This window comes from Physeter macrocephalus, chromosome 17, assembly GCF_002837175.3.
Source record: "Physeter macrocephalus isolate SW-GA chromosome 17, ASM283717v5, whole genome shotgun sequence".
NCBI classification, from domain to species: Eukaryota; Metazoa; Chordata; class Mammalia; order Artiodactyla; family Physeteridae; genus Physeter; species Physeter macrocephalus.
Window position 1 is genome coordinate 55570606 of NC_041230.1, and position 12382 is coordinate 55582987.

At 58.2% G+C, this 12382-nt stretch overlaps 1 protein-coding gene across 2 annotated transcripts in view; it reads left to right on the plus strand.

Moving 5' to 3' along the window:
- The first annotated feature begins 105 nt into the window (after nt 1-105).
- Nucleotides 106-12382, plus strand: part of SPIRE2 (spire type actin nucleation factor 2) — a 30109-nt gene continuing 17832 nt past the window's right edge. For both annotated transcript variants that reach the window (XM_055079123.1, XM_028478215.2), the window contains exons 1-2: nt 106-503; nt 9810-9850. In XM_055079123.1, coding sequence (XP_054935098.1) covers nt 233-503; nt 9810-9850 — 312 coding nt within the window. In that variant the 5' untranslated portion in view covers nt 106-232. The remainder of the gene's footprint in view (nt 504-9809; nt 9851-12382) is intronic.

A 12382-nucleotide genomic window follows, 5' to 3' on the forward strand; every position in this document is an offset into this window, starting at 1 on the left:
CCCTCCTCCCCTCCTCCTCCCCTTCCCTCCCCCTCCTCCTCCTCCCCTTCCCTCCCCCTCCTCCTCCTCTCCCAGGCCTCACCTGCGGCCGCTCGCGCTGGGCGGGGCCCGACGATGACAAAGCAGCGGCCGGCGGCGCGGGATCCGCCCCCCGCGCTTCGCGGGCGCGTCGGCCCTGGCGCGGCTGTTATGGAAACGGGCTGGGCGCGCAGGCGGCGATGATGGGGCGGCCATGGCCCGGGCCGGCAGCTCCAGCGGCAACGCGGCCGCGGGCGAGCGGGCCGGGGGCGCTGGGCGGCCAGAGCCGTGGGAGCTGTCCCTGGAGGAGGTGCTGAAGGCGTACGAGCAGCCCATCAACGAGGAGCAAGCGTGGGCCGTGTGCTTCCAGTGCTGCCGCGGGCTGCGGGGCGCGCCGGGCGGCCGGCGGCGCATCCGGGACACAGCGGACATCCTCCTGCGCAGGGACGGCTCGGTCAGCGCGCAGCGGGAGCCCGGCGCGGCTGGTGAGGCCGGTGGCGGGGGTGCGGGGGTGCGGCGGGGCGGGGGGCGGTGTCCGCCCGGGGGGAGGGGCTGAGGCCCTCCCCCCCTCTGCTGGACCTGGACCCGGACCCGGCGCCCCGCTTCCGGCGCCTTCCCTCTCTGAACCCGCCGACTTCTCCCATTTCCGCGCCCTCCCTCTGCGGCACTGGGGCCCCTCCTCCGCCTTCTCTCTCTGCGAGACTGGAAGGCCCTCGTCCCTCCTCTCCCCTTTCTGGATTGGGAGCCCCCAGCAACTCTCCGCTGGGACGCGGACCTCCGCCCCCTTGCCCCTGCTTTTCCTCTGTCCCTCTGCTAGACACGAAAGTCACTCTCTCGACCTGGGACCCTCCCCCCCCTCCTGGATTTCCCCCCCACCTGAAACCCGTCTTAACATCAGGGCCAGCTGCTGGCTGGAGAGGAGGGGGCTTTGGCTCCCTGCCTGAGGCCCTTCAGCAGGGAGACCGGACTCCGCCCCTCCTACCGCGGTCCTCCCCACCTGGGCTGCTTCCTTTTCCTCTGGGGGCCTGCAGCCCTCAGACCTTCCCGCCCAGTGACTGGTGGTGTGGATCCTCGTTGGACTGGTAGGTGCAGGACAGGCGCTTAGGCACGAAAGGAAACCCACGTTTTCCTCGGGCTCGTTTTCCGTGGGTATGAGGGTTTAACAGAGAATGCGTAAAGTTTGGGGAACAACTTGCTTAGTGTTCTGCTCTGAACCACGAACGGGAACCAACAGTGGAGCCCTTGAAAGATACTTGAAGTCTACGGAGAACGATGAGTTTAAGTGATTTGTAGCCTCTTTAAGAAAAAAGTTTTCTTCCTGGAGAAGCAGAGTGCTGGGACCCCCCCAAAGTGATACCCTTGGGGAAGCACACAGGCCAGCTGTGTGTGCTGGAGGGGGTGGGTTTGCAGAAATCCATGGGCAAACTCCTGGAGGTCTGGGAAGGACCAGGGCAAAGCTAGCCAGAAGCGACAGCTCCTTTGGTAGCAGGGAGGGGTCTGCTGAACCTCTCCCACCCCCTAGGACCGTCACTATTTCTCCACAAGCTCCTTCTCGTCTCTGAACCCTGCTCCCACCGCCCTTAACACCTCAGCTGTGTGACACTTGAGAGTTGCTCTGTTTTGCACAAAAACACTTATTTGACAGGAGAAAATAATAAGAGCCGGACTCAAACAGTACTGTTCCCATTTTACAGTCGGGTAAGCGGAGGCTCAGGCTTACCCATAGTCACACCAGAAGCGGCAGGATTTGGACTCAGCCCTGATGCTCTCAGTGCCTGTGTCCACTGTCTTCAAAGGCTGGGCTGAGAGCACGATACAGGCTGGCCTCTCCTCATCGGTGGGGCCCTGGAGTCTGCTTATCCACCAAGAGCTTTTCTCTTAAAGCTGTATGTCCTCCTTAAAAGACCTTCCCTGTGTCCCTCCTCATCGCTGAAGACAAACAGTGTAACCCAGGGGTGGCTTCTGGCACCGCAGAGCAGTCAGTACAGGACTATAATGGGCCTGCCTGCTCTGACCCTCTGATTTGAAAGATGGGAAGCTGAGAGTGGTGAGTGGTTTGCCACCAGTCAGATGCAGAGCTGAGGGGTCCCTGCATCTCTGACTGTGGGGTCAGTACTCTCCACAGTGGACCACAAGGGCCGTCCTCGGGGGCAGCGGCATCTGGTTCTGTCCACCTCTCCAGCCCTGGGGATGTGTCAGCCCCCTCTTCCTGGTCCCTGCAGGCCCAGCGGCACTTGTGCTGCCTTCATACTCACAGGTCGACTGGAAATCCAAGGCTGCGCTTCAAAGCTCACGTGTGGCCACTCTCCACTGACCTGTATGGGGCCGTCCCAGCCCACGACACAGAGGAGCTCAATTTCATTTTCCCTTAGACGTGATCTTTGGTTTCTGTCCATAAACACGTCTTGTAAAGGTGGATGAGGTTTGTGACTTGCTGCCTCTTTAAGGATTAAGAGAAATAGATTACCCTGAACTTTCTCTTCTGTCCCTGTTGAGCTTTTGTGAATCAGCTGAAACTTTAGACCAGCTGTCTCCCTAAGGTAGCTAACCCAGCGTTTCTCTGGGACTTGAGTGATTACTGGATTCACTGAAAGATGCGTGTTTATCTCGTGCTGTAATCGCAGTTGAGAAGAAGGTTCCCATCCTCCCTCCGGAAGTTCTGGTAAATGTAGGCATTAAGTCAACGTTTAAAATAACTTTAAAGAAATCAACAACCAGGGACTTCCCTGGCGGTCCAGAGGTTGAGACTCTGTGCTTCCACTGCAGGGGGAGCAGGTTTGACCCCTGGTCAGGGAGCTAAGATCCCACGTGCCGCGTGGCCAAAAAGAAGAAAAAAGAAAAGAAATCAACAACCAAACTAAACCTGACTTGCGGGGGGCAGGGGCTGTGGAGGAGTACTATTACTTTAGCACACGAGTGGGAATACTTCCCGCTTCCAGCCAAGCAGGGGAAGCTTGCGCGAGTAAACTTCCTCGTCGGCAAGTCGGAAGACTGCTTCATAACTGCTTGGAAGCCCCCTTTTTCAAGTGGGAAAATGGAAAAACATGTTAACAGTGAGGTTATTTATTTATTTATTTTTTGCGGTACGCGGGGCTCTCACTGCAGAGTGCTGGGACCCCCCCAAAGTGATACCCTTGGGGAAGCACACAGGCCAGCTGTGTGTGCTGGAGGGGGTGGGTTTGCAGAAATCCATGGGCAAACTCCTGGAGGTCTGGGAAGGACCAGGGCAAAGCTAGCCAGAAGCGACAGCTCCTTTGGTAGCAGGGAGGGGTCTGCTGAACCTCTCCCACCCCCTAGGACCGTCACTATTTCTCCACAAGCTCCTTCTCGTCTCTGAACCCTGCTCCCACCGCCCTTAACACCTCAGCTGTGTGACACTTGAGAGTTGCTCTGTTTTGCACAAAAACACTTATTTGACAGGAGAAAATAATAAGAGCCGGACTCAAACAGTACTGTTCCCATTTTACAGTCGGGTAAGCGGAGGCTCAGGCTTACCCATAGTCACACCAGAAGCGGCAGGATTTGGACTCAGCCCTGATGCTCTCAGTGCCTGTGTCCACTGTCTTCAAAGGCTGGGCTGAGAGCACGATACAGGCTGGCCTCTCCTCATCGGTGGGGCCCTGGAGTCTGCTTATCCACCAAGAGCTTTTCTCTTAAAGCTGTATGTCCTCCTTAAAAGACCTTCCCTGTGTCCCTCCTCATCGCTGAAGACAAACAGTGTAACCCAGGGGTGGCTTCTGGCACCGCAGAGCAGTCAGTACAGGACTATAATGGGCCTGCCTGCTCTGACCCTCTGATTTGAAAGATGGGAAGCTGAGAGTGGTGAGTGGTTTGCCACCAGTCAGATGCAGAGCTGAGGGGTCCCTGCATCTCTGACTGTGGGGTCAGTACTCTCCACAGTGGACCACAAGGGCCGTCCTCGGGGGCAGCGGCATCTGGTTCTGTCCACCTCTCCAGCCCTGGGGATGTGTCAGCCCCCTCTTCCTGGTCCCTGCAGGCCCAGCGGCACTTGTGCTGCCTTCATACTCACAGGTCGACTGGAAATCCAAGGCTGCGCTTCAAAGCTCACGTGTGGCCACTCTCCACTGACCTGTATGGGGCCGTCCCAGCCCACGACACAGAGGAGCTCAATTTCATTTTCCCTTAGACGTGATCTTTGGTTTCTGTCCATAAACACGTCTTGTAAAGGTGGATGAGGTTTGTGACTTGCTGCCTCTTTAAGGATTAAGAGAAATAGATTACCCTGAACTTTCTCTTCTGTCCCTGTTGAGCTTTTGTGAATCAGCTGAAACTTTAGACCAGCTGTCTCCCTAAGGTAGCTAACCCAGCGTTTCTCTGGGACTTGAGTGATTACTGGATTCACTGAAAGATGCGTGTTTATCTCGTGCTGTAATCGCAGTTGAGAAGAAGGTTCCCATCCTCCCTCCGGAAGTTCTGGTAAATGTAGGCATTAAGTCAACGTTTAAAATAACTTTAAAGAAATCAACAACCAGGGACTTCCCTGGCGGTCCAGAGGTTGAGACTCTGTGCTTCCACTGCAGGGGGAGCAGGTTTGACCCCTGGTCAGGGAGCTAAGATCCCACGTGCCGCGTGGCCAAAAAGAAGAAAAAAGAAAAGAAATCAACAACCAAACTAAACCTGACTTGCGGGGGGCAGGGGCTGTGGAGGAGTACTATTACTTTAGCACACGAGTGGGAATACTTCCCGCTTCCAGCCAAGCAGGGGAAGCTTGCGCGAGTAAACTTCCTCGTCGGCAAGTCGGAAGACTGCTTCATAACTGCTTGGAAGCCCCCTTTTTCAAGTGGGAAAATGGAAAAACATGTTAACAGTGAGGTTATTTATTTATTTATTTTTTGCGGTACGCGGGGCTCTCACTGCCCCGGCCTCTCCCGTTGCGGAGCACAGGCTCCGGACGCGCAGGCTCAGCGGCCGTGGCTCACGGGCCCAGCCGCCCCGCGGCATGTGGGATCCTCCCGGACCGGGGCACGAACCCGCGTCCCCTGCATCGGCAGGCAGACTCTCAACCACTGCGCCACCAGGGAAGCCCGTGAAGTTATTTTTAAGAGGCCATTATTAAAACCTCCTGATGGGGAAGGGTGTTTTGTTTTGTTTTTAAATTGAGGCAAGAAAGTCCATCAGGCATCTCTGCAGTGCGTGTGCTGACCGTTCTCTGAGGCAAAGCCCATTCATGTAGCGTGGCCAGTGGTCGGTGGGCCTGGGACGCTTTCAGTGGCATTTGTCCGCTTGATGCCTCCAGGGCAGGCCCGCCAGGACACTGCCTGCTCCAAAGCAGCGCTCGGCTTTCACCTTGCCTGAGGCCTCCCACCTTCCCAGCCGACATTTGCGGGGAAACATAACATACTTTTCTCCCAAGCACCAGGCTCTCCACCATGAAAACCCCCTTGGGCAGGTGGAGGGTGGGTGCGGAGTGTTGATGGGGCTCCTTTCACCCCCGGCCTTGTCCATTCTGCTTACGCTAATTTACACACTGCCCTGCTTTTCTGGGTTTTTTTCTTGTCAGTTTTGATGCTGGAATTTTTCACAGGCCCCTCTCTTCACGCTTGGGTGCTCAGGTGACCTGTCCGCCAGGTCACACCTGCCCCTGCACCCCTCCTCCCACCCCGTCCTTTTCTGCCTGTAGTTCTGAGGCCACTGGCCCTTGCAGGCCCTCCCCGCCGCACCAAGCACCAGGCCCCGTCTCCAGGGTCAAGCTTCCCCTTTGCAGCCCACCGCTGCCTAGAGGCAAGGCCTTCGCATTTCACCTCGTTTGCAGCCCCGAGTTCCAAACACAGAGACCATTTAGTTTGTCCTGCGTTGGACCTTGGCATCCCTGTGTCATGAGCTTCATGGGGCCCAGTTCTCCATCTGCCTCTTTACCTCCAGCCCGGGAGGTGGAGAAATAGCAGTGCTGGGGCCCCCGCTCCTCCTGCATAGACTGGGCTGAGAGTGGCACATGCCCAGGGAGTGGGGAGGGCTCATGAGGGCACGTCAGTATGGAGCCCACATCACCCTGGGCCCAGGGATCTGTGCACAGACACAGAGACACACGCGCTGCTCTTGCCGCCCCTGCTGCTGCTGTTTCTGTGCTGCTGTCACTGTGTGTGTACGTGGGGCCGTCTCTGCTCCCTGGAGATGCCCCTTCCCACGTCTCCTGGCCCAGCATGTCCCTTCCCAGGCGCTGAAGTGGGACCCCTGGTGTTCCAGGCAACCCTGCGTGTCCTGTGGCCTCCAGGCCCTCAAGGTGGACTTGCTGGGCCTCACTGGGAGATCACCTCCTGAGTGACCAGGGACTGTCTCTGTAACTTGCCTATGTCTTTTTAAAAAATTGTATTTATTTTTGGCTGTGTTGGCTCTTAGTTGCTGCGCGCGGGCTTTCTCTAGTTGCGGCGAGCGGGGGCTACTCTTCGTCGCGGTGCGTGGGCTTCTCATTGCGGTAGCTCCTCTTGTTGCGGAGCACGGGCTGTAGGCATGCAGGCTTCAGTAGTTGTGGCACGTGGGCTCAGTAGTTGTGACGCACGGGCTTAGCTGCTCCGCGGCACGTGGGATCTTCCTGGACCGGGGCTCAAACCCGTGTCCCCTGCATTGGCAGGCGGGTTCTTAACTACGGCGCCACCAGGGAAGCCCCACGTGTGTCTTTTTAAATGGCTCTCCACCCAGATGGACATACAGGTGAGGGCTGAGTGTCCGGCAGTGAGAGGAGAGCAGGGGCTGGCTGGAAAGATGAGATCCTGCTTCCGAGGAGAGCATACGTCCCTGAATCTCCTCCTGGCAGCCAGAGTATTTCTGCTCGAAACATTTTCTTTCAACGAGGTTCTTCCCGTATGGTTTTGTCTCCTGCTTCTTGACCCCCCACCAAAGCTACCATGCACCCTTGCTGTCACGCAGGGGTCCTCCCGGGCCCTCTGCTCCTGTGAGGTCACACAGTCAGATACCGTGCGGGGATGCAGCGGCTCCACCTTGCCATCCTGGGAGACGGGGAGCGAGGGAAGCACTGCTCTGAGCCCATCCTACAGACGAGAAAACCGAGGTTCAGGGAGCAAAGCAGCCATGCAGTCACCCTCGGGGAGAGCTGGGGACAGGGCTGGCAAGCAGACTCAGCCTTAGCTTGCGCGCACCCCTGCCTGACCTTGGGAAGTTACTTAGGCCTTTGGGTGCCTCAGTTTCATTCTCTGTGCAGTGGGGGTTTGATATCAGCTGCCCCAGAGGCCATGTGGATGTTTGGGATGCCTTGGGACATACCTGGCCCAGAGGGCACTGGCTTGTGGGCTGTGATCCTGGTCCCATGTGCACCTCCCCAGACAGAGCTGGGGAAGCAGCTCCCGCAGGTTCACGTGATGGGCCCAGAGCAGGACTGCAGGAGTCAGGGGCCTGGGCGCTGCTCCACTGCACAGTTCTTGATGGGAAACATCCTCTGCTGCAGAGAACACCAAGCACCCCCTTCAGAAAATGGGGGCGAGGGCCGAAGGCACTGCATGGGGCAGGTGGGCGTGCGCGCGTGCTCGGGAAGGGTGTGACTGTGTGAGCTGGTGTGCTTGTAGATAGCATTGAGATTTAGTCTCACCTCTGAGCAAGGATTACCTCACAGGAAGGCAGTCCCTCGACAAGCTGTGTTCCCTGCTGGGACACCTGTGAGATGCCCGTGCCTGGGGTCACATGACAAATGACCCCACGGTAAGCTCGGCCCACCCGGCCCTTTGCCAGTTCTGCCCCGTGCTTCTAGGAGAGGCTTCAGGTCTTTGGGGTCCCTGGGGGACCCGTGTGCCCTGGAGACTTGGCTCATGGGGAATGCAGCCCAGCCTCTCTGCCACTGTAGGGCCCCACTCCTGCTACCCACGTCTTTACGGAGAAGGGCTCCTCGGTCCCCAGGACGGCATCAACGGTTCAGTGCCAGGGCCAAGCTGTGGGGGCCGAGGTATTTGTGTGGCTTCCACAAAGGGAGCACTGGGCACTGGGTGCTCTGGTCCCAGGACGTGGCCGTCTAAGCAGATACGCCAGTGAGCGTCAGATGCTAGGGTTTCGCTGTGATCCTGTTAGACTCCTGCGAGGGAGTCTGGCCTCCGGGTACGGCCCAGTCAAGGAGGAGGTGGCCTGGAGTTGGCACCCCGGTAACTGGGCAGATGAGCCTGTGCTGAGCCCAGGGCGCCTGAGCACAGGGTGCCCACCACTGTGTCAGCTCCGCCTGGAAGCCCCAGCTCCACCATTTGTTAGCTGTGTGGTCTTGGTAAATCTCTGTATCTCTCTGAGCTTCAGTTTCCTCCTCTGTAAATAGGGAGCCGTGGCGCCAGCCTCCACGAGGAGTCTGTGCCAGCTGAAGCCACGGTAAGTCATTTGCTAGCTCTGCAGCAAAGCGCTGGGCACGGAACCACCACGGGGCCCCCCGGTCCTTGCAATTTAAAATACAACCGGGTTGGTGAACGCTCACCTTCCAGACCGTGCTGGGTGCTGAGGGCTGCCTGCCCCCTGCCCCCGTGAAATCAGGGAAACTCGGGGCCCTGGCACCTCCGGGAAGCACCTTTGTCAGGTGTGATCCCTTGCACCTTCCGTGGCCCCCATTCACAGCTACAGGCTTTTACTGACCACCCAACACCTGTATACGCCCAGCGCTCACTGGGCGTTGATGCCCACTGTTGCATTAACTCCACTGACACTGGGGTGCAGTGTCTTCCATCATTTAATGGATCAGCCCGACACAAACGCCCGTTATCTGTGGCAATCTTCCTGTCTCTTGATGGCATTTTGAAAATATCTGCAGAGTTAGCAGGTTCACTTAGCAGAGAATTTCACGGTTTGTGTTGTTTTTCCACCTCATTTTAAGGCAGCTAAACTTCATACCCTAACACAGTTCTGCGTGCCTTATTCAAGGAAGGTGGTGGAAGGAGGTGGGTTTTCTGTGTCTCATCCAGCCTGGCCTCTTGGGAGGCCCGGGGGTGGCTCAGGGAGTGACTGGAGCATAGATTCTGGGGTCCCCCAGCCTGGCCACACCTGGCACCACCACTTACTAGCTGCGACACCTTGCGGCAAACGAGCCACTCCCTTGGGCCTCGGTTTCCTCATCTGTGAAATGGGTACGAGAACCATCTACCTCCTGGACTGTGCACCGGTTACACGACTGACTACTTGTAAATGTGCTAACTCAGGGCCATGTTTAATAATAAACATAATAAGACACCTAGAGCCCAATTCAGCACCTGGGTTTCATCCCGGGGACTCTGAGTCTCTGGCAGAGACAGTCTGGGGGAGAAATCCCCAAATCCAGAGGTGGCGGCCAGATGCCAGCTGACCCAGCACAGCTGTCGGGAACTCTGGAGCAAGACCTGCCCTTTCCACTGCGTCTGGGTTTCTCATCTAGCCCTGATTTGGGGGTGTGCGGCTTCTGACCGTGAGGGCTTTCCCTGGGCCTGGCTGACCCGAGCTGGCCCCTGGCTACTTCCTCTCTCCCCTTTCACTCGTGCCCCCAGCCTTGCTTCCCGAGGGGCAGGATGGACTCCGTGGCCCTGTTGGCTGCTCTCCTCTGAGTGGTCGCTGTGCGGGCCGAGCAGGGGCTGTCTTTGCCAGCCGACCCTCTGCCCCTGGGGCAGGGCTGCACGGCTCGCCTGGTGTCCAACCCGGAGCTGGGCCTTGTCGGTGTCCGTCCAGCGACTGATGGCTCAGCTTTCTGGTTTCCGATGGAGACCTTGGGCGATGCGCCGCGTGCTCCTGGTGGGGGGGACGGTGGGGGGCGGGGCGGCCCCGTGTGTCGGGTCCCGGGGCCGCTGAAGCTGGTCCTGACTGCCTCTTCTCTCCCCTTGCAGAGTCCACAGCGATGGTGTCACCGGCCAGCTCGGAAGCCCAGGTACTTTACAAACAAACTTTACACGTTAAAAGTTAGGTGTCTTGTGTAACGCCCATAAAGTTATACAGTTGTTCCCGTGAGGCAGGACGCAGATAAATGCTCAGTGGCTTAGTGGAAGGGCTCGATGGGGAGATTGAGCCCAGAGGGCAGGCGGTGATGGGGGAGCCCGCCAGGGTGGTGTGGACTCGGTGGGCCTGAAGTTCAGGGGAAGGGATGTACCCACCTCCCTCTCCCCTGTGACCCCCGGGCTCCCGGAGGGGCCTCCCACGGACCCGAGGGAGGAGGGGGCAAAGGTGATGTGGTCTCCGGGGCTCCCTGGTCACAGAGTGTTGGACAGGAATTGGATCTGGGGGACAAACAGGAAAAGCAGGGGGCTTCCCTGGTGGCGCAGTGGTTGCGAGTCCGCCTGCCGATGCAGGGGACGCGGGTTCGTGCCCCGATCCGGGAAGATCCCACGTGCCGCGGAGCGGCTGGGCCCGTGAGCCGTGGCCGCTGAGCCTGCGCGTCCGGAGCCTGTGCTCCGCAATGGGAGAGGCCACAGCAGTGAGAGGCCCGCGTACCACAAAAAAACAAAACAAAACAAACAAACGAAAAAAAAACAAAAAAACCCCCCCAAAAAACAGGAAAAGCAGCCCACAACCAATGTCCCGGAGCCCCCATCCAACCCAGAACGCAAACCTCGGCATGACTTCTTCCTGTGTCTCCCGTCCCATCCGCCCGCCCCCAGGTAATTGAATTTGAGGTTTATCATTCTCCTGCCTTACAAAAAACAGTTTTGTGCAAATACATATTTATATATTAAACACAGTGTTAGAGCAAGGGTGTGGGCACAGGCCATAAGAGGTTGTATGGTTTGCTGTGTAGAATTTAGAAACAATAAAAAAACCATCCCCAAGTTTTCTGACTTTTTCTCATGGCCACATGCTGGCAGTTCTTAACAATGTCAGTGATAAGACAGCCCTCTGGCTGGGGTGGACGCCCTGCTGTTTACACAACATAGATTTCCAGAGGATTGTTGTGAACTCTGTGCTCTGCAGTTTTCTGGAATTTGAGGGGGAAAAACCCAGCCACGTGTTTTCAAGAACCGATTTCATTGCTCAGCCTGGCTTCCGCTGCCGGGGCTGCCCTGCTGCCCGCAGGCCCCGAGTAGAGTAGACTTGTGTTCACGACCTCCCGCTCCAAAGGAGGCCTCTTGTTATCAGTTTTGAAAATAATTACAAGGAACTTTGTATGTAGGAGTCCAGCCTGCACTGTTCTTTCTGCCTGGAGCCTCCTAAACCAGCCTTAGAGCCGCACCCGAGGAAGTGGGGCAGGGCAGTCTGCTGTACTGTTTGCCTAGACTCTCACACTGGCCCTGCAGTTACTCGGGCCGGCGCCTGGGGCTGGCGCACTGGGCCTGCGGGTGCCTGGTTCCCACGCTTCCGGGCAGGCCGGGGTCAGGGTTCTGAGACTCTTGGCCAGCTGCCCAGATTTTTCCCTATGGGGAAGCCGGTGGTCTTTGCCTTTGGGAAGCTTTTAAGGAGCAGCTCTCAGAGAAGAGGCCGCAGTGGAGTTAACCCTTTCACTGATGTGATGCCCGCACGGGGCTGCGACCAGGAGACCCGGGGGAGGCTGGGCGGGCGGCACAGTAGGCTCCTGCGGAGCGACTGGGTCAGGGCCACCCCTGTGGTTGGCAGGGGCTGTGAGGCCCCCCGGGGGGCGGGAGTGGAGTTCACTCCCCCCCGCACCATCTCCTTCCTGGCCCCCACCTCTGAGCCAGGAAAGGACCGCTGGAAATTCGTGTACAGTGAGGTCGTCGCCCACCCAGTGGTCCTGAGGCGCATTCAGGCGCTTTCTGGAGAACCCGCTGCCACAGGGACGCCACCAGCCACGGCCTGGCCCTTCGGTCACCTGTCAGAAGTGACCGGCCTTCGGGCCTCTGACTCACGGTTCTAGGGTGCGACTTGGAGCCAGGTCTGACCTTCGCCTCCTGAGGCAGAGATAAGACACCTCCAGGCTGGGAGCGTTGTTGACTTTTGCTGGAACTTTTCTCCCACTGGGGCCTTGCTCTTCCCACGCGTCCGGTGTCCCGAGCCAGGCTGGCGCCCCTACGCCCCCGCCAGGCTCAGGGTGTCTTCTGCGGCGTTTCTGCAGGACAGGAAGGCCTGTTCTGGTGCACTGTCCCCTGCACAGCACTGACACTTGCACCTGTCCTTCAGCTCTGCTCCGGCCCACTCCCTTGGGGCCCAGGGGGGTGGGATCACAAAAAAGGAGAGGAGAGGCCAGAAGGGCCCCGGAGGGCCACAGGCCAGGCGGCCTGCACGTGCCTGGTGAGGGTGCAGCTCTGTCCGTGGCACAAGGTCAGGGCACAGGCTGCAGGCCAACCCGACCCCCAGGCCAGCGCGGCCATTCTGTTCCATTCTGTGTTTCTGCCCTACCTGTGAAAGCAGAGGTTACCTCAAGGCTTGTGGCAAGGTTAACTGGCAAAGAGCTGTTGTCATTTTGGCGTGTGTGTATCTTCTTTTTTTTTTTTTTTTTGTGGTACGCGGGGCT